The sequence below is a fragment of the Hirundo rustica genome, chromosome 6 (assembly GCF_015227805.2).
Source record: "Hirundo rustica isolate bHirRus1 chromosome 6, bHirRus1.pri.v3, whole genome shotgun sequence".
Lineage (NCBI taxonomy): Eukaryota > Metazoa > Chordata > Aves > Passeriformes > Hirundinidae > Hirundo > Hirundo rustica.
In genome coordinates this window covers 31,987,480-32,001,225 of record NC_053455.1, presented here as the reverse complement: position 1 = coordinate 32,001,225, position 13,746 = coordinate 31,987,480, and the positions used below count along the sequence as shown (strand labels likewise).

The 13,746-nt window shown below is 44.1% G+C and overlaps 2 protein-coding genes across 4 annotated transcripts in view; one reads left to right on the top strand and one right to left on the bottom strand.

Annotated features, from left to right (window-relative positions):
- The first annotated feature begins 2,483 nt into the window (after positions 1-2,483).
- Positions 2,484-8,061, top strand: PIGH (phosphatidylinositol glycan anchor biosynthesis class H). Its single transcript, XM_040067284.2, has 4 exons — positions 2,484-2,669; positions 4,533-4,742; positions 5,368-5,451; positions 6,985-8,061. Exons 1-4 carry the CDS (start codon positions 2,490-2,492, stop codon positions 7,084-7,086), a joined length of 576 nt encoding a protein of 191 aa, XP_039923218.1. The 5' UTR covers positions 2,484-2,489; the 3' UTR covers positions 7,087-8,061.
- Positions 8,062-8,778: 717 nt separating this feature from the next.
- PLEKHH1 (pleckstrin homology, MyTH4 and FERM domain containing H1) overlaps positions 8,779-13,746 on the bottom strand; it is a 54,648-nt gene continuing 49,680 nt past the window's right edge. For all 3 annotated transcript variants that reach the window (XM_040067281.1, XM_040067283.1, XM_040067282.1), the window contains 3 exons: positions 12,393-12,479; positions 11,739-11,885; positions 8,779-11,427 (listed from right to left, as the gene is read on the bottom strand). In XM_040067281.1, the coding sequence (XP_039923215.1) occupies positions 11,251-11,427; positions 11,739-11,885; positions 12,393-12,479 (411 nt within the window). In that variant the 3' untranslated portion in view covers positions 8,779-11,250. The remainder of the gene's footprint in view (positions 11,428-11,738; positions 11,886-12,392; positions 12,480-13,746) is intronic.

The window sequence follows — 13,746 nt, the reverse complement described above, 5'->3', positions numbered from 1 at the left end:
CCCCGCGCGCCGCGGCCCCGCCCCTCGCGCCCCCGCGCCGCCCGGCCAACGGCAGCGCGCGCGCACGGAGGTGTGTCCCGCCCCCCCCCCGCGCGCGGCCCCGCCCCGGTCCCCTCACGCCCGCCCGGGGTTTTTCCACTGCGGCCGCCGCGCCCCGGCGCCGGTGCGGGCAGGGCCGCCGGGTCCCCGCGGGGCCGCCGCCCCTTCGCCGCCTCCCTCCGCCGCCTCCCTCCGCGCCCCTCGCAGGCACAGGGCAGCCGCCGTCGCACCCGTCCCGCCGGGGGCGCAGGCGGCGGCTCGGAGAACATCGGCACCTCAGGCGGGCTCCCCGTCTGGCCGCGCTGAGCTCCGAGAGCCTTCGTGCAGCAACGCTGCTCCGTGGCTTCGCTGGAGAAAAAACGGGTGCCGCTCGTCACCTGGCGACCTTGATAAAGCATTGAAGAGCCACCTCTCCAGCACCTGCCTCGAATATTGAACTCGGAGCATCGTGGCCTGAGACGATTCCCAGGTCTCCAGCTGTTCCTATTCGAGGCACATTTGAAGGATGATTAACGAATGATTTAAAAATGAGTGAAAATCCCCACTTTTCCCCGCTCTGACAGGGCAACAGGACTCCCACTGTCAAATGTGCAGTCTTTATGTCCAAGCTGGAAAGAAAGGCTGACAGTTCATGAGATGACAGGGCACAAACGTGGTTAAACAGGGACTTGCCAGTGACACATAAAAAAACCAAGCATACTTTCGCTTTTTCCTCTTAAGACTTCCAAGTTCTCTTCCTGTCTCTGTATCTCAGTAACTCCCCATGTCTTCTTGTTAATGTGAATTATTGTTATCACACATCCAGGAGCTCACGTTTCTTTTTTGTCCTATTACTGACCTCGCTGTTCACAGCGCTTTTACCTCTTCAGCCCCTTACTCTGATTTTTCTCTCCTCTTGTCCCTGTCCCCACCTCTGAAGCTGTCATACCAGCTGTCATAACTCCTGCTTATTTACTTCAGTCCTTCTCACCTACCATTTCAAACCTTTCTTCCCTCTTTTAAAAGCCTGTTTTCAATTTATTTGGGTTGTTTTTTCCCACTTTCATTTCATTGATGATCTTCTCTCACCTTCACTTCAGTACTTTCTTCTCCATTTCTGCAGTTCATTGTCTGCTGTTGCTTTTTTCCCCTCCCGGCCAGCTCACCTTTCCTCTTCAGAGCTCCAGCCCATCCCTCCACCCGGTCACTTGTGTCACAGTGAGACCCTGGACATACTGCTCAAGACTTCCCACAGATGGCAGCCATCAACCACTCCTACAGCAAAGCAAAGATCTCGGCGGTGATTCTCTGATGCCCCTTGCTTTTTCATGTCCCTTAAGACTCCCTTGCTGCCCCTGTGAGAACAAGTTAACAGGTTATTTGTAAATATAGTATCCACCTAAGAGCTCTGAAGATACCATGAATGAAATAAATTGCTTACAGAAAGATGGCACCTGCAAGTCAAGCTAACAGTCACTCAGATACTGTGGGAGAAGGGGGAAAATAGAAGGGCCAAAGGAATCAGGATGGCAATTTGGAACTCACAGAGCTGTAGTTTTATATTACTGCCACGTAAGTCACATGAAGTAATAACTGAAATGCATTAAAGGGAGCACAATACAAAGACCCATTAAGTCTCTGTGTGCAAAGCCAAGTCTGCAATTTATCATGTATTTAGATGGCACGGGACCAGAAAACTCTCCTTTAAACCTTGGGGAAAAAACATCCGAGGAGCTTGTAGCTAAGCATGGTACAGACAAGAAAATACATGAACGTAGTCGCATTTGGTAAAGACAAAGGAGGGAAAGAGAACCATTGGGAGAGGAGAAGGTTGCATGGAGAACTCATAGAAACCCTCCAGTATCTGAAGGGGCCCTTCTGGGAAGCCAGAGAGGGACTTCTCACCGGGAATTGTAGTGATAGGACAAGGAATAATGGAAAGAGGGGAAAATTAGACTAGATATTAGAATTTTATTTTTTTTTTTCCTTTGAGCGTGGTGAGACACTGGACCAGGTGGCCCAGGGAGGTTGTGGATGCCCCAGCCCCGGCAGTGTTCAAAGCAAGGTTGGATAAGACCTTGAACAGCCTAGTCTAGTGTGAGGTGTCCCTTTCCAAGGCGGGTGGTGTAGAACTAGATGATCTTTAAGGTTCATTCCAACCCCTTAACATTCTACGATTCCATGAAAACCCCTGTCTCTTCATCACGGCAAGAGACACGCGCAGCACCACTAAACCTTGTGCCCTTTAAAACTCATACTCCGTGAAGAGAGGAAGCGAGCGATGAATTATCAACTGTGCAAACCGCAGGAACTGCTGATGTCATCGGGATTAAGGAGAGACGCCTGGCGGGGTACAACCGAGCGAGACAACCCAGCGGCAGCACCACCCAGCGCGCAGAGCGGGCGGAGCCGGCAGAGCCTCCCCCTGCTCAGGCTCCTCCCGCGGGCGGGCCGGGCGCCGCCTGCCCGGCATGGCGGAGGAGCGGCGGTTCCGCTCGGCCTCCGGGGTGCCGATCACGCTGCGGCGCCGCCAGCACAGCGCGTCCTGCCGGGAGCTGGCGGTGCGCGGCCCCCGCCTGCAGCTGCGCTCGCTCAGCGCCGCCACCTCCGCCGTCTGGCTGGCGGCCTACGGGCTCTTCGCGCTCAGCGAGGTACCGGCCCCGCCGCCGCCCTCGGGCCCCGCCGCGGCTCGGGCCCGGCGCCGGCTGCGCCCCTCAGCCCGCGGCCCGCTGTCGCGCCGGGGCGCCCGGGGGAGTCCCGCGGGCTGGGTGGCCGCGCGTGTCCCCGGAGCAGCTTTGGCTGGCGGCGCCCGGGGCATGGAGGGCGGCCGGAGCCCGTGGGAAGGCGCTCGGCTCCGCTGCGGGCCATCCCCCGCGCCCCGGGAACGCCGAGCTGATGGGTGTGTGGTGGCAGAGGGAGAGCTGTGCCGGCCTGAGGGGCGCGGACTGTCACCTGCTTGCCCCGGTGGCTTCTCGGGTGTCTCTGCCGGTTCGTAGCCTCATGACAGGGTAGACGTATGTATGGTTGCTGAGCGATGCCTGGCACGTGTTTGTGGATACAAATAACACGTGCTCACTTGGAGAGATGAGTCGTGAGAATCTGGAATTCAGGAGGAGCTGAAGGTGAATGATTTTAATCCCCAAAAGGAATTTTTCTGGGTGACTCAGAGAGCACTGCACCATGAATGTCACCACTTTCCACAGCTGAGGCAGAAAGGTGTTTACAATACAGATTTCTAAAGTTGGTGATTTCCAAACTAATGCTTTTGGATTTATCAAAAGCTGGACCCAGACCACTTATGTCCAGACTCAAGTCAGTAGCTTGACCAAAGAAGCTGGTCACTGTCACCATACTATGACTGTTGTGTATCTTTTTTTTTTTTTTTTTTTTTTTTTTCTTTCCCCAGTAATCTTTTCTAAGAAATTAAGATAGAGGTTGTGTCATGAGTCAGTTGTCAGATGGGGAAAAATGGTTCATGTTCGAGTTTCTTTTTTTATGAAAACATACACCACAGTTACCACCCACTGCCCTCCTGCTTGCCTTTCCACATGCTCTTGCAGCCTGCATTCAGATGACTGCAATTTTCCCTTTTGCCAGGAAATCGGGTCTGAATCCATCTCTCGCTTTTTGTAGATTTCCATGTCTGTACTTCATGACTGTATTTTTTTCCCCTGTGATAACAAACTTTTGGAGAAGTCCTGTGTACTTCCTGAAGCCATGGCTTCTCTAGCTCACATGGTAGTACAGGCTCACCTTGAGTGGTAGGGCTATGCAGTTGTGGTTCTTTGGGAAGTGTCAGTTACAACTCTCATTAAAGGGTAGGTGGCCTGGAGTTCTCTAAAACATGTCCCCAAAACAGCCTGTAGGTTGTAGACCTTTAGAATTTATTACCAGGTCTTCAGATGACTTACTGGTGACTATAGTGTCATAATTTATATATTAAAATGTAACAGCAGTCCCAAGATTGCAGCATGCAAAAGACATTGATCCTTAGACAAAGTACAGGATAAAACAATTTTTTTTTGGATTGGTACTTAAGAAGAGGGTGAGGTTTGAACAAATTTAGACTGGCAGTTTGTAATAAAAAAACCACCAGGGCAGTGTTTATCCTGAAGGAGGGTTCCTCTGCTCTGAGAATCTTGGGTCTTGTAAACATTTCACAACACTTCTTTGTCAGTGACATCATCTTTAGAAGTTGTTATAATATACTCTCATTGATATAACTGGCTTGTTTGGGTTGAGATTTCTGCACTGAACATGGAAGGGAATAGAATTTTCTTGCCGTTTTCAGTTTTAGCTCCTAATTCTTTCAGTGCATACTGCAAAGACAGAGTTAAGCCTCTTTACATAGATATCAGCCAGCCAGGTGAATGAAAGGACTCTACCTAAGGAAAAATGCCTTGTACATATAGCTTTAATATATAGCACAATTTATTGTACAATTTTACTTACTTTAAAGCTGTGTTAAGTAATTGTAAGACCAGAGTTCTGCCTCTTCTTGGCTTGTGTTACAGAACAGCATGGTGCTCTCTGCCGCCATCTTCATCACGCTGATTGGCCTGATCATATACCTGCACTTTGTGAAGATTGACCAGGAATCTCTGTTGGTCATCGGCTCACTCGGCATTCAGGTGACTTCATCCTACGCCTCAGGGAAAGAGAGCACACTCTTCATTGAGATGGGTCAAGTGAAGGATGTGGTTATCAATGAAGCCATCCATATGGTAATCATACTAAGTCTGTCTTCTTGTGTCTAGGCACATTCACATCCAGTGTATTTTCATGAGCATGATTTACCAGAGCAGTTAAACACAGCACCATCCATAGCTTTACTGACATCAGGAACTTTATTTCAGATTTTTCTCCTTATTCTGTCATCTCTCTCCTTTAAAGAAGAGCTCAAACCAAACGAATAACCTCAAAAAGTCAAATCCATCCCTTGGATAATGCCACTGGCATTGAGCTAGTGGGTTTAGTTCTTTGTGTTACAAACCCTGATGCCCAACTCCATATGTAGTCAAGATGGAGATCAGAAGCTAAGACAACACAAGCTATGTTTTTTCCTATTGCTGGGGTTTTCTGCAAAGCTCCTGTAGAAAAGCAGACCTTACCCTTCCAGCATGTGTGTGTTCTTTTCAGGTTAAAAACTTAATAGAAAAAAACAGGCAACATTTCTTTATTGAGCTAAAGCTATTGATACAAATGTGTAGACTTGACTGTGACCTGGCAGGATTTGCCAGGGTATGTTAAATAGGATATGTTTAATGAAACAGATCCTATTTCTGTGTTAACTCAGGCAGTTTGTTAGCATTCTTATATGCCAGTGATTTTTGTCTGTTTGTCTTGTAGCAAAAAGTTATCTACTACCTGTGTATCCTCCTCCAGGACCCTGAAGATCCTCAGGGGATATCTGAGGTTGTGCCACTCTTTCAGGTGAGTTTGACTGAATGGTGTTTGACTGAATCCAGATTGTGGTCTCTGTGTGTGCCCCAGTTGTCGAAGGATATTTTTATTCCACTGCCGGTAGCTGATGACAGTTGCCTTTCCCTGGCTGGGCTGCCAGGGTAGGTGGCATTTGAAGTCTCACAGAACTATGTACTAGGGATGGGTTTTTTCATTTGCTCTCCATTCAAACAACAGGGAGTTGTGTCAGTCTGAACCCAGCCAGGAGTTTGCACGAACTAAAAGTGTTTGGCTTACATAGGGTACTGAGGGCTTGTGCAGTCCTGTGCTCAGGGTTACCACCATAACTCTGGCACTGTGCTGCAGTTGATTTTTCTCTCAGCTCTGTGTATCAAAAGTTCTCATAAAACCTCCTTGGCATTGGAATGACTTCCCCTGCCTGACCTTGCGGACAAAGATCATGGTACGAGCCGTGACCAATTTGCTTAATGTATAATGACTTGTTTGTGTTGCTGTTACCTCATCTCCTCTCTCTCTTCTCTTGCTAACATGTTCTGACTGTTCATAATCCCAGTTTTGGAATGGATTTGCTTTGTGTGTGTTCATGCCTAACACAACAATGCCCTTATCCTTGAGGGGTGGTAAGCAGTACAGAGGTACCTCACTTCTTAGACTGCTGAGCTATACAGCCCTCTCTGTCCTTAACTCACCTGCTGCTGGTGACTGTTTTGTAATCTGCATACAGTTTGTGACTGGATGCAGTCAGTCTTCAGCTAAATACTTAGGAGTATAAATAGTCTATCCCATTGATATTTGCTCAGTCAGTCCCACAGTTGTAAAGATGTTTTGTAATATAAAGAAGATATTTCTTATATAGACAAGAGAAAAAGTAGATTTGCTTGAAATCAACAACAACTAAATTCCAGATAGCTGCATTCAAGTACCTGATTTTAGTTAGTTATGCTCCTTTCCAGGTTCAGAGGGTCTGCCTGGCATCTGTATTGGTAGTTTTTGGGGGGTTTTTTGGGTTTTTTTTTTAAACCTTTTGACTCTGAACAGTTTTATTTTCATGGAAATACCTTAGTACTGGTAGAATTGACTCCAGCAGCAAAGGAGGTATGGAACTCTTCCATTTTGAAATTCAGTACCTGTCTAATTATTTTAACATGCAAGTTAGTATATTAGTTTTGAAGGAGCAATGATTAGTAACTTTATTGTGCCTCCTTCATTGGGTTTCTCTAAGTTATGTCAGCCTTCAAAAATACAAATTTCCATGTCACTCAGCCCAAGAGTCCTATGGCACTGAAATGACCTTTTGTTCTCTTAAGCAACTCTTGCAAGGAGGCATTTGAGGTCTTTATACAGTAATCCTGTTTTGGGAGCTCAAAAGTTATAGGATCACAGGGACTGTGGGACCATGCAGCTTTCAGTTCCTTGCTGGTTTTAATCTGGTCCAGGTAAGAATTGATGAAAAATCATTGTACTTTGACCACTATTTGCTGTTTGGGTAAAATTAATTGGTGTTTCAGTTCAGAGCCTGATTGTGTGTTGTTTGACTTCTAGAGCTCCAAGCCACGACTGGACTGCTTGATAGAAGTGTACAAAAGTTGTCAAGAGATCCTGGAGCAGAGTAAGACAGCTCCACAAACAAATGAAATAAAATAGCTGGAAAAAAAGGCAGCAGACTTTCAGCAGGACTCAAGAGAGACACATGGAAAAGCAAGAAAAACTGCCCCATGAGCAGATCTTTTTAGGCTCAGATAGAAAAGGTTTTTTCTTGCCTCTCCAGAAAAGAATTATGGGGAAATAGGGCAAAGGGAGACAAGAAAATGCATCAATTTTTTACTCTTTCATGCATCTGAAAACTGTGCTAGATTTATAAAATAACCTTGGCTGGACTGCCATAAGTATGCATTCTTTGGTTTTTATTTAACCCTTTGGAAAACACACTCAAAATACCAAAGCTGATGTGTGGGCTCAGATAGTAACTTCCTGATCACAGGAGAATTTCAGAAGGACAAAACCACAAAACTAAACTGTTGCATTCAGTTATGTTTAATGAAATAAGCATAAGAGATCTGAAGACTGACCTCTTCAGGGATCTGCTTGAAAGAGTCCCATGGGATGGGGCCCTAGAGGGAAGAGGGATCTGAGAAAGCTGATTGATAGTCAAGGATCATTTCTTCTGAGATGAAGAACGGTCCCTCCCTGTGAGTAGGACGTCAAGCAAAAATGCCAGGAAGCGTGCATGGATGAGCAAGCTGCTCCTGGCAACGCTTGAACACAAAAAGGAAGGAGACAGAAGGTGGAATTAGGGACAGGTAATTTGGGAGGAATGTGGCAACACTGTTCAAGATGTAGTTAGAAAAGCTAAAGCCGAGTGGGCATGAATCAGTTGAAGAATGTCAAAGGCAACAAGAATGGTTTCAGTAAGTGTATAACTGTCAAAAGGAACACAGGGAAAATGTGAACCCATTGCTGAATGGGACAGGGTCTCTTGACACAGGACATGGAAAAGATGCGGCATTTAAAGAGCCGCATCAGTTACTCTGAGAATATGAGGCACATGTGTTGTTGAAAATTATAGTAATGACAATGTGAATAAAGTTTTATTGATCTGTGCTCTTGGTAGTAACTTAAGGTTGGGAAATTGTTCTTTGTTGATAAGCTAAAAGTTACTGTAACACTTAACTGGTATTTTTCTCTCTATATTCTACGACTCCACAGTAATATAAATGAGGCGACTGAAGTGTCAAAACAAGAACTAAACCCACAAGTTGGCAGGAGCCTGGATTCATGCTTATTTTGCATACAATGCTGTACCATGCTTATCCACATAAACTGTAAATCAACACTTGGCACCACACCATCGTGCAATAAGGTAGAGATAAGGGGATTTGTGCTTTTTTTTCCACGGTGCCACAGAGTTGGAAAGACAGAGGTTAGCTCACGTCACAGGAAGTATTCTGGTTCTCCAAGTGAAAGATAGCAGCTTAGGGATGTGCCACTGCCTTTTGTGTCAGAAAAGATGTCTCAACAGAGTGGACAGAGCCATGGGCTCAAGAGTGTGCTGGGAATGCTGACCATGCTGTAAAAATCCCATGAAGTCCTCAGAATGTGCACTGAAGAAATTACCAAGAAGTTGTGTCACACCAGGAAGTCTGAAGGATTGTTTTATCACCCTTTTGAAGTAGTGAACATCCAGTGCCCATGGTATATTCATCTACTTAAGTTGAGAGAAGATCAGCAGAGGGAAACAAGGAATCAGTCTAGGGCAAGTTTCTACCAGCTATGGTTTATGCCTGGATACCAAACACAATGTATGTTCATTTTTGTTGGCATCAAGAATATTTTGGCTTTTAAAATAGTTTATTTAATTCTGAGAATAATACATGTTCAATTAATGGTTATTAATTCATGAGCTGCATTTTATTAGGAACAAACAGAAATCTCACAGTATCTTCCAGACAGCCTTTTACTTACACACAGCAGTTAGGAACACAAAGGCTTTTGTCATCTCATTCTATGCTGCATTAACAGTCATTGCCAAAAGCATTGATTAAAATAAAAAATTATTTTCTCCACCAAAGAATCATACAAAGTAGGTATCTACACAGGGTGGGGTGTTCAAAGACAGGTAAGCTATAAATAGGAGGGGTATGTGCACCCATCAGAGTGGGTCGGTCCCTGAAACACTCAAGTATTGGTGAATATTTTTAAGAAATAAGGAAGAAAAAGTTTTGTGTATCATGCTATTCAATTTAAAGTGCAATTGTGGCAAAAACTATTTTCTAACAATGAGTTTCAGGAGTGCTGTTTATTTAACCTCTCTGCTTCCTGTTTGCCCTGGTACAAATCTCCTCAAATGTCTGAGGACACGAGTGCTAGCACTGTGAGGAAATAACTTCTGTGCCTTGAGAGTCCCCAGCACTGGCGACAGCTCCAGCCTTTTCTGAAGCAGCTTTGTTACTGATGGGATACCAGAGGCAAACGGTCAAACAGACCTTCAGATACAGGAGGAATGGTTAGGCACAGGTGACAGAGTGAGGAGGATTAACACTTTGTGTATTCAAACTGACAGAGCTGTACTAAGGTAATTGTGAGAGAGAGGGGAAATACAAACTACTATCAGGATATATAGAGACTGGAAAGTATCTAAGGGAAAACAAAAATTACTAAATACCTTCTTAAAGTTATTTTCGGCTCAGAAAGCTTTTACCCTTTTGTGTACCTTCACGGGATGGTCTTTAAAATCATAACAAGTGGGTACATCACAGTATGTGCAAATCAGGTCACTGTTCATACAATCTCTTCCTGTCTTAGGTCTGCCATACTGTTTCTATAACTCACCATGGGATGGTTTGGGATTGGGTTTGTTTTGGTTGGTGGGTTGGGGTTTTTTTTTTGTTTTATATTACAAAGATGTTGATGAGGGGTTGCTTAGAACAATTTTTGTCTGCCCCCTACTCTTCTCTTATAGTTTGTGGCTTTGTACCTATCATAAGCTTGAAAAAACCCCACCTTGAATTATCAGCTCCCCCGTATGTATTAGCTGGATGTGTCAAGGTTGGTGGCAGGTACTAGGGAGTAAAAACACTGGTATGGTTGGTTTATTTGCAAATAACTGGTTTGCTATTACTGACTTCTGTCTAGTGGTTGGATTCACACTGTTTTAATTTGGGAAAGCTACCCATGAATGCATAATTATTATGAAGTTGGACATGGTACTTTTCCAAGTGCAGTCATTCTTCCTTAGCTGAACTTAAACAAAGTAGATTTGGATTTTTTTATGAAGAATTGCTGTTTTTCTTTTATTTGCTTAAAATTCAATAACCTTCCCATAATGAAGTTCCTTTGAAACAGATCAAAAAAAAATCAAACCTACCAACATTCTTTAGGAAAGTCAGAAGAACATGAGTGCACATTTGCTGACTACCTCCTCCTTGCTTACAGTACATGAAGGAAGCAGGAGTTTGAAAGAAGCAGCTTCTGTCAAGTCAGAATGGCAGAGCTTGTCTGGGAAGATCTGTTCTAGTTGCTGAAAGACAGAAAAAGTACAAAATTTGCTTGTCTTGTCTTCCTTTGTCTGAGATAATGTGCAGTTCCAAACACATCTACAGCAGTGGTTATCAGAAAGTCTTTGAAAGTGCTTGTTTGGCAGTGGAACATGTGACACACTGAGCCCTGCCCTGCAGCAGCAATCTAATGTTCATCTATTGCATAGAACAGCATCAGTTTCCAAAATGTATCGGTCCTGTAGCTGCCAGGGCATCCTCTGACACTGTTCCAGTCCCAGTTGTTCTGAGTACTCAACATGCAAAGACCCTAGGCTTCTACCTTTATTTAAAATTGAAAATACTCTCAAGTACTGCTGAACTCTAATTCTATATTCCCTATTTCAAGTCTGAAATCACCCTTGACTTGCATCAGAATTATTCTTGTGAGTTTAATTCCTTTTCCTTCTCAGCAATGTCTTTCATGTCTGAGCAAGGACACAAAACTTACTGTCTTTTGAAAGCTGAAAATGGGAGGGATCAAAGAAAATGTCTGTACTTGTAAAGCAAGGCAGTACAGGAGGAGATGGAAGAATGAGTGCAGATGTAATGACTGGAGCACTGTGCAGGCAGATGACCTGAGGAATGGTATTTTGGATGGAATGTGTCATGGAAAGGAAACTCCTGCACAGTTCCCCAAATCAGTTTTTTTTTTTTAAGAGAAAGTACACCACCTCTACCTCTAAGGAACTTTGTCTATTATTATGGAAGGAGTCAGAGCCTGCATGAATCTGTGGTATATAACCAACAAAATCAGCTCATGTGGAACAAGCCTTTAGAGCAGGGTGGGCCCCTTGGTGCCTTGGGGCACAGAAGGAAAAAAACACCGATTTTCAGTCTCCCAGGGCTTCTTAGCAGGTGTTCTGCTTCGTGAGGGCTGTGTGGAAGACAGCAGTGAAGGACTTGAATGATAGTTAATGTAGCTGGCAATCAGAAGTGTTGCTTCAACAATCTGGGGAAAAGAGAAAATGATTAACTGTAGGTCAGTTAGAGGTAAGAATGCCCTTTGATTTTTAGAATCTATTGACCACATAGCTTTTGTAAACAGCTTTCTCCCATGGAATTGTTCAGTTTAAAAATGAAGCTCTGTCTTTAAGAGTTATGTAGAATAAACCTCTACTTGAAAGGTTTCAGCTTACAAAGGATTTGTTGAATATATATCGCTAGTGCAGCGGCCACAAGTACCAGTCCCCAGGGCTTGTACAAAACACCCAGCCCTGATGTTGCCAGCTGGAAAGAAACTCACTTTTCATTTGTAATTACCTTTGGAATTGCCATTGTGAAGAGGAGTTTTTCAGTGCTATTTTTGCCAGAACTTCTTTCTTTCATTTGACTGACTACAATCATGAAGTCATCTCGACAGCCTCCAAAGGTCAGCACAGAGGAGTATGAGTAAGAGACCTTCAAATGCTGCAGACAGAGAGTTTGAAAAAGTCATAGTTCTGTAAAAAACTCCAAATGTCTACTGTAAACAAATATATTTCTTTATATTGCTACTTCCTGCAAGAACAGCAGGTCTCCAGCAGTGAAGGGCAGTAGATGGCTCTATAGTAAGAGCTGGCAGAGAAAGCTCAAGTGAGAATTGCATTTCTAGTTTTCTCCTGGTGTGCTCCATGCCTCACTGCTTCATAGTACAGATTTTGTCATATTCCAGATGGTGGTAGTAAAGCACACACCACTGAGATTTTGCAAGGTGCATGAACATGTTTGCTGCCCTACCTTACACTGCAGCTGTAATTTCCCTTTGTCTATGGAGTGTTCAAACATAATACTGACATCCCTCATCTCTGACTTTTACAAACTAACTTCTGGATCCATTTGAAGTTAAAGACAAACCGTTAGTGACTTTCACTAGACTCAGGAGAATGTCATTCTGTGCTAGGTAAGGTATTCCTCTTAACCTGTTCCTCAACATACCATTGTGTTATAATCCAGTATGCTGATACCATCTTCATTCACAGCTATCCAGACTGGACAGTCTTCCAATGAGGAAGGCAAAATAGGCTGGAGAGAAAGAAAATTATTAATTCAGGTATTTTTTGACCACCACAGAATCATGTTTCTGATATAAATGTTGAGATTTAAGGATAAAGTGAAGATGAGAAAAAAATCCTAAAGGCTTACTGGTGTGACCTGGTTTGAACTTTAAGACAGATTTCCCCAAAATTTGGAGTAACATTTTCAGATTTACATGCACTTTTTGGAGTAGTGGCAGAAGAGATACAAGGATAACAAAGCCTTTGAAATGAATTAGATGCCATCAGTATGGTTAAAACTGAAGGAAATGCTAGGACAGAGCAACAGCATGGCAACTCTGCTCAGCACGTGTTTATACTGCTCCTATCTGTCAGGAAGGCAGTGAAACCTGCTGGTGTCTGTATCAGTGCACCCACTACCATCACATCAATGCCATTTTGTTTCTTACAAAATCTTCTGGCAAATGTGCATCAGTTGTCTGTTGAAGATGACTTGTTATGGCTAATGACATAAAATCTTTCCTGGGAATCTGCTATTACATAGCTAATGCCATAGGCTTTGCTGTTTAACTGCTGAAAAGTTATAAAATCTGTTAATTGGGAACACCAACATTATTTCACCTGTGGGTGGACCTAGTCTATATTCTGAATCTTCAGTATATTTTGTCAGTAGCCTCAAATACCAGTAACCTGTTCTGACAGTAATCTCTTTTAGTCCTGACAGTGGAAATAACTGTATTTTGAAAACTCCAATGCTAAAAATCCCAAACCCACTGTTTTTTCACCCTGTGATGTACTAAACTACTATTTTTCACACTCTTGTAGCCTGCAATGCTTCCTGCAGTGCAAGAAGCCTCTCCCATAGACTGAAATCAAATCCAGTGTCTCTCTAAGCTCTAGGCTCTAAGCTGAGGTCCCAGACTCCCATGCCCAAGTCCCTGACCCTCCAGAGCAACCAAAAGAATGCCCTAGACTCCAACAAGTAGCCTCAAATACCAGTAACCTGTTCTGACAGTAATCTCTTTTAGTCCTGACAGTGGAAATAACTGTATTTTGAAAACTTCTTGTATATTTACTCAAGGGTCCCTTTCACCATTAGACTTTTTTCTGTAACCAGAGCAGCTTCATCTTCAAAATAAGAGACACATAACCATGAAGAAGACCTCCCTCAAGCTTTCAACAGCAGAAATTTTTGCTGGGATGGGGAGGATGGTTAATGCCAAAAAAAGATTTCTCAGACAGCCATTATGTGCTAAGACATTAGTTCAGGCATGAGCAACAGGTACAGAGCTCTA